The following is a 7,817-nucleotide window of genomic DNA, read 5'->3' on the forward strand; positions in this document are numbered from 1 at the left end:
GTAAGTAGATTAGCAATCAGCTGGCTTGGAATGTTAATACTTTATGAATGTGTGAAATGTTAATACAGGTGATTTAAAAATGGACTCAAAAGAATGTGGTCATAGTCCACTGTGTGACTAGAGCCTTTTAAGAATATAATGTGCAAAACACATATCCTCATGAAGAAAAAGAAAATAGTTAATGAACCTTACATTACGTATTGCCAAACTGAGAAACAAATCAGTGGCTATACAATTGCATGTAGTCAGATGCACTTTGAAAAAGAGATTGAAAACATTGCCTAGTTTAATTTGTACCACTCCTTCTCCAGCCCCCACATAAAACAAAATTAACTTGCCTGAAAGTAGGAATGCAGTATGAGAATGCCTTTTGTTAATTTGGTTGTCAGTTCCAATCAGTGGCACACAGACATAATTTTGCCTTCTCTAATAAAGCTCACTCATGTGCAGACAAATGTCTGGGGGGTAGCCATGTGTGGTACAAGCCCATCACCACAAGCATAACATGAAGCAGTTGAGGAATGCACAGGAGCCTTTTAAAATAAACTGCTCCATGATGTCAAGTTACATACAGCTTGCTAAGTTATCTGCTACAGTGGCGTACTTTTTCAAGCCCTGAGTAATATGTTTTGTGATGCATGTCATTCAAAAGATTAGTAGAAAGAGAAATAGAAGTCGTAAATAAAAAGTCATTTGTGTTGTATGCATGTAATCCTCTGTATTATTTGTAAAGAATGTACATATTTCTTTTGTAGCCACGGCATGAATACTTTAATGTCCCAGTATACTAAATGACTTCATTCATCATGCATACAGAGAGGCGATAGAGCTGACTTTCTCATGGCAGAACACTTACCCTCAGCTTGGTGAATCCAATCATCTTGAACAAATTAGTGTATATCACAGTTATTTTCATTTGTTGTATATTTCTTCAATCTACCATTTGTGTGTTTTTTCTATGTCTCATCTTGATGTCTTGTAAGCATGTCATAACTTTCAAGTTAACATTTAAATCTTACCATTATCTCTTGATATAGCACATAATATTCAGGCTGAAGTTCTTTACTTAAACCATGGTTCAGTGGCTCCATCAAATCAAAATTCAATCTGATATTTATTGATACAGTGTAGGGAGAATTAATACGGGAGTTATTCTAGAATCCATTGAAATGAGTGATTACACTATCTACTTTCTATACTAGTCATGAACACCCCAGAATAGTGCTAATAAAATTCATATTTTAGAAACTAACTTGGCAATTCATCAATGTATTTATTTTGAGACTAAGTACTCTGATCCTGGCTTTCTCAGAAGTTCCAATACAGATGGGGTTCCACAGCTTTCACGTTATTTCAGTGACAGAGCAACGTTCAGTGCACCTCTCCCAGTTCACTAATAGACCTGTCTACACATTACAATTGATATATGTTGGCAGTCACTCGTATATAAGCATTCACGGAAATAAATGTATTACAAATGAAACAGGAGGTTGCCACATTGCGGTTTCTGTTCCTAAAAAAGTAACAGAGTTCAAACATGGGGGGTGGGGGGAGGAATCTAATTTTGTTTATATGTCTCCGTAAAGTGGCTGCTGTATTATGCACTGGACAGATTTTTCAGAAAGGTGATTACAAAATTAGGAAGGGGTTTTAGCTAAATCCAATGTAGGTGATATAAAATTCCAGCTGTTTAAGTGGTAGTGCACTACATCTAAAATGTCAGTGTGACATTTTTTTTGTTTGTTAAGGAGGTTTATATTAAATATGTAGCATTCCAGAATGCAAGTCAGTATGGGATATGTGTGTGTGTGTACATATATATATGTACCCCTACACAGATGATATAGTAGATTTTCACATTAAAAGCTTTCTTGACTTTTTTTTTTTTGCAATATATTAATTACTTCTCTGAATGTTTATGATAAATGCTGCTTTGCATTCTTTTAATGCCTAAAGCCCTAAAATGCTATGCACAGAGTGCTAATGAGGGGCTGTGTTCTGTTATAGCTGCATGCTTGTAAATTTTTGTGAATTAGTTTTCCTGGCATGTCTGTAATAAAGTATTGCATGCACTTTTCATGTGAATGGCTTTTTTTCCCCATCTCTTTGCTATGGTGTTTCCTATTTATGCAGTTTATCTTTGGTAATTCTGATCTGCAGACACAAAATCTATGAAACACTTTTCTGAAATGATTCACCGGTCTGTTAGCATCATTCAGCAATTAATCTTAGAGTTGACTTCCAAGTGTTCCTAGGGTGTTCGTTTTCGAAGAGCTGCTAATACTTGTACATGTGACTCTCACAACTACCAACATGGCTATCTGTGACTTCCATATGACTTGACTTAACTATGACTTCCCTACATAGCATTTGTGATGCTGACTAGTTGAGTATTCCTACATTTTTTCAGATCTAGTACACTTGTTAATTATGAGTCTGAAACATTATTCCACTTAACTTTTATGTTGTATTTGAATTATATGGCATTAGCACCATTGCTTACCACACAGAACTTGAGTGCATCTGTGCCAGCTGTTTTGCTGTAGACCTTGTCCAAACATCCAAGAGAATGTTAAAAATAAGCAAATCTTCTTACTAGATGCATTTACATGGAAGAAGCCTGTGCTTCCTTGGGCTGGCTGTAACTGCTGCTGAAATGGATCCCTTACTGGGGATTTGCACTTCCCAAATAAATCTTACTGTGTGAAGGACTTGTAGCCTGTCTCATGAATGAGAAGGGTGGTCCCCTTTCCTGTCATTGGTCACCTTCTTAGTAAGCATCTTCCCCCCTCCCCCAAACAAGCCAGCCACATTATCCAGAGGAGCTAGTGCAATGCTGGCTCTGTTCTTCAGACAATCCGCTCCACTACCTTAAGTCAGCACAAAGTAGTGGAAGAATGCCTGATTACCTGGTCCTTATATGTAATACCTAGGTTGATCTGGGAGCCTTTTATAACTCTGCAGCTTTGGGAGTTAAATTACACTCTTATTCTTACTGTCATAAGAAAGCATCATTTTTATTCACTGTGCAAACATCTGATACAGGTAGGTCTCTTAGATCTAAGCCCCCTGACAAGTAGCTTGTCAAACTTGCCTGGCTCCAAGTGATTAAGGTGAAGTTCAACTGAATGCCTTCAACAATTTTATTTTTATATGAAAATTGATACGCTTGTCTCCTTCATATCGTGACACATTTCTGCTCCTTTGTTTGAACACCTAAGAGTTTAAAATGGATGTTTAATGTGTGTGTTCTTGCACATGTTAGTGTTGAGAAATTGTTGCTAAATATCTCTTCTCTCTTTTTTGGCCATGCCTTTTTTTAGGATGCTAAAGTAAGTGTTCCCTCCATCATCTAAAATACTTAAAAAAAAAATAGAAATTCACTAATTGGCATGGTATCCATTGGCTATATAAATAATAAACAGGTATGACAGAGGGATGATTAGGAGACTAGCATAACTTTCCAACAGATACCAAACGGTTCAAAATCATTTCAAGCATATCAAACATTTGAAGTTCATATTGAAGTTTAAAAACCTGGATATTTTGCACAGCATCTTGGCAATCTTGGTCTAAAGTTACCTTTTGTGAAAGATATTGGCTATAAATACACCCACTCTTTCAACATTCACCTTCCCAGATTTCTTTTTAATAATCTTTTGTTGTATGACTTTGTAAACTTTGGTTTGTTTAGATTGTTGCTTTCCAAAGGCTTTCATAGTATTGGTTCAAAATCTATACTCAAAATGTTCAGTTAATTCATAATTTTAGCTGGAGCCTTCAGATTTTATAGAATGGTAAGTTCACTAAAATATTAGAACATTTCTATCTACCCAGTTAACTGTCTCCTAAAGAAAAACGTGATGATAATCGTGGGTGATATCAAGGCCTAAAATCATGATGAAGTGCAAAGTGTTGTGTGTTTAGTGACTTTTTATAGAGTATATCTTGAATTTAATTATTTCCTTGTTAATAAAGGCAGTAATCTAGTTTGGGTTATGGTTTTTTCGGCAGGAGCACAAGATCTGTTCACTCTCTAATTTTGCCTCCACAGGAAGCAGAGACCCCTCGTAGTGTACTTGAAGAAATTGGACTGACATAAACCTTCTTCTTTGCTGATGTCTTATGTGGTGTTTCACATACCTGTAAATGTTCACTGCCTCATTTAATGTTAGCTAATGGTGTTATGCTATTTGTCAGTATTACTGTCTTGCTAAGCTACTTCATTCAGGCCTACAAGATAAATTTCATCTACTTCAAAGTAAAAAAGGGAGCAAAAGGTTTGAGAATAAAGGGATTTTACAACAATTTGAGTTATAGATGGCAATTTCAGGATTTATGGTTTATAAATTACTTTGCCATCACACAATGTATCGGATGCTATACAGTATGCCATATCTGGAAAAGTAACAATTACATATGGTGACAAAGTGAAAAGTGTTAACATAGAACTTGGCTTTGTGTAACCAAAGACTTTGTATGTCGGCATTTGTTAAAACTCAGTTTCGGTTCCTACAGAAGATTGGGGTGGGGTTACAACAACGGTTTATGGCTATTTATTATACCAAAGAATCCTATTAAGGTCTGTAAGTGTAACTGGTGTGAGCTGTTGCAGTAGCTTCATTTTTAGCAACAGGGTTGTAAACAGAATTTCATCAGAACAAAAGTTCAATCGGAAAACTGAGTTAGCCCATTTTTGCCTGGCTTGCAGGTGTACACATTTGTTCCCCTTTGCGTATATGCAACGTTGGGCAGAAAAGGCTTAATGTAAAGGAAGCGCAGGCTGAAACAACATGACATGTCTCTTTAAACAAAATTCCTAGTTTAAATGCTCTCTGGATTGCACATAATCCTTTCAAAAGTCTAAAGCAGTATTTATTCAAGTCATTGAGATACTGTTGACCATAATCTCAAAGGGAAAAATGTAAGAAGGGAATGTTGCAAAACTTCAACCTTTTAGAAGAATCATCTACTATCCTCTAAACCAGAACCCGAGGAACTACTTGGGTGGCTGGACAATTCATATGTTAATCATCAGTGTTCTTTAATTTCACCTCACATCATGTTGGATTTAGTTGGAAAGGGATTCTGTACACAGAAGTAGCAAATCTTACACAATGAACGTTATTTAAGTCACTGGCATGCCTTCACTCAGCCAGGTAACAAAACAGGGTGCAAACCTGTGTGCATAGACTTGGGAATAAGCCTCACTGAACAAAATGAGACTTACTTCCAGGTCAACATGCATAGGAGCAAGCTGCATGGATATCACAAAGCCATACTCTATTTACTGTAATGTGCATTTTGCTGTATAGCCTACACGGTTAGCGCTAGGAAAACCTCAGTAGAGAGCATCTGCTATTGGGAGCAGTGGGACATCACCCATGTATGTATGTATGTGTGTGTGCGTGTTCTCACTCTCATACCCTTCCAATAATGTGTGATTAAGAAGTTCTCCTTTGAGTCTATTTGCTGTGATCAGTGTGCTCCAAAGCATCCAAACGCCTATCAAACAGTGCCACAGACTTGAAATCATTGCTTCATGCCATCTACTGCCCGCAACAGAAACCTTATGAAAAAATAAGGTACACAGGAGTCAGGTTCTAAATTTCACATGAGATAATGAACTTCAAGTAATGGGAGTGGCCCTCTGTGTGACGTTGAAGTGACGAAACGGCATTTTAAAATGTCGACTTAAAGCAATTTTTATATGTGTTCTCCAAACATGTTTAAGGTTTACGCTGTTGCCTTGTATGTGCTTGGTTGGAAAAGCTTTGTTGTGATTGTGACATAAGCTGTGTGGAAACTGTCTTAGTATCTCACCAGTTTAGTTGTAATAAATGTCCATTTTTACTCCATTGCTATTGTCTCTCTATTCAGAAGTTTAAGGAAGGGTTTGTTTGTGTTATAGTAAAAGTTTAACCTTTGTTTTGTAGAAGTTAAATACCATGATGTAGCAAAGATTGAACTTGGAGGGAGGCGGTGGTGGGTGTGGGTGGGTTACTAGGCAATACACAACCAATGTTCTGACAATACACAACCAAACAATTTTAAAAAACACACAAAAAAATACTTGGTAACAGTCCATCTTCAGTTGGTTGAAATTTTGGAACAAACCCAGTTTCTTACCGAAAACTTAATTTGTTCTTTAGTACATTTTAAGCATAAAAGGTGTGCTAGTGTTCTCATTAAGTGTGCAGTAAGCTATTCTGTTTAATTCACTACATCCATCAATTGAATTTTCTTGTCTCTATGGTCCTCATTTGCAGATTAATGTATACAATCATTTTAGCAAATGCATCAAGGCTTTTGGCTTCAAAGCAGCTCCCAACAGAAAATTTTAAAATGTACCATCAAAATGTTCATCCAACAGTAAAATAAACAGGAACAAATGAACCCAAGACATGGTGACGGTAGCACTAGGGTTGGATTTACCTTTCCAGGAATGGGTGCTGTTAGTGTACTGCCTGAAGCTGTGCAAGAATCACATGTCACAAGCCACAACACACCATCACCAAAGCTGGATCCAAGAACACGCCCAAACTGCAAACATGGGTACTCCTTCAAAGAAAGTGGAGTGCTGTCCAGAATAGGATTTACACCTGATCCCTGATCAGCTCTCCTGCTGACTGACAGCATCTCATTCTTGTCAAAATTACCTTTGGGTTTGCTAGCTCAGATTCAGTGCATTTGGGCATCATGAGTAGGGCTTCTGCAGTACAACTAAACACTGGAGAATATCAGTATACTATGTCTAGGTAGTAACAAAGCAATATTTTAAATCATTCTTGCATGATCCTTGTTCTTGTTGGTTCTAGAGTTAGAACAGTGTATACTATACTTGGAAGTATGTAGGCAGATTGCCATTCTTTTAAGGGTGGAGGAAGGGAATGCAGATTACAATACTTCAAAAAAAAAAAAAAACTGCCTTGGTGAACTTAAAAGCCAGATTTGATTTGAAAATTGTATAATGGCCATATAATTTTCTAGAGGCAGCACCTTGTTTACTTGACATTCTGAGCCAAGGCGTTCTGTATTCATCAAGAATAGCTAAATTCTGTGAACTGGTATACATTCAAACTTACATGAGTTGTTCATGGGGCGCAGTAAAGAACCATGCAGACTATAAAGCACTTGGTGTTCCAAAAAATCTTTAGTTGCAGCTATCAGGCAACAATTTCCAAGCAGATTTGCAAATCATAAGATGAATTACTAAAAAGGGGGGATGGGACAGTAGGATTCATGAAGATGCCAACCCCTAGCACTCTAGAATTGCATCACACATGGGACAATCTTAAAACTTTATTGTACAGTGCATACTACATCAAAACAGGATGCTTTTGTATGTGTGGTGCATACATTCCTTGCTCCTTACTTATGTTTAAATAGGCCAAAATATTTATTGGCTATTTTCTTGCTTGGTATATTTGTGTCTGTTAGGTGTGTCAGCTACACTTTTAAAAACAAGACACAGTGACCTGCAATCATCCTAATTTACTGTTTTTTTAAAAAAAAATTGTAGTGAACCATTGGTAACACCATGACCATGTACTTCAGTTATAAGCATTTCTGTGTAAATTATACAGCAGCAAACTCCAGCCTTCAGAAAACAATGAATAGCGTTCCTAGGCATAAACAGAGCCTGCAGCTTACCGTTCTTCAGAGGCCTTCTGTCCTGGTAGTGGCATGAGTTCAAATCCTTTCTCCTCTGTTTCAGCACCACTGGACCAAATGGGGCTTTATTTCTGAGGTTATAGAAACATCTGCTCTAGAAAAATGGGATTGTCTATATAACATGCCCGTTGTTAAAAGACCAT

General features: G+C 37.1%; 1 protein-coding gene across 3 annotated transcripts in view; it reads left to right on the plus strand.

Moving 5' to 3' along the window:
- Positions 1-5,858, plus strand: part of AP1S2 (adaptor related protein complex 1 subunit sigma 2) — a 49,453-nt gene extending 43,595 nt beyond the window's left edge. For 2 of the 3 annotated variants that reach the window (XM_066622462.1, XM_066622461.1), the window contains one exon: positions 4,055-5,858. Coding sequence is in view for 1 of the 3 variants with exons in the window: in XM_066622461.1 (XP_066478558.1) it covers positions 4,055-4,102 (48 nt within the window). In the remaining 2 variants the exon portion in view is untranslated. Of the gene's footprint in view, positions 1-755; positions 2,709-4,054 lie in introns of those variants that run through there. The other variant, XM_066622463.1, reaches the window with a different exon arrangement.
- Positions 5,859-7,817: the final 1,959 nt, after the last annotated feature.

This window comes from Tiliqua scincoides, chromosome 3, assembly GCF_035046505.1.
Source record: "Tiliqua scincoides isolate rTilSci1 chromosome 3, rTilSci1.hap2, whole genome shotgun sequence".
Classification (NCBI taxonomy): domain Eukaryota; kingdom Metazoa; phylum Chordata; class Lepidosauria; order Squamata; family Scincidae; genus Tiliqua; species Tiliqua scincoides.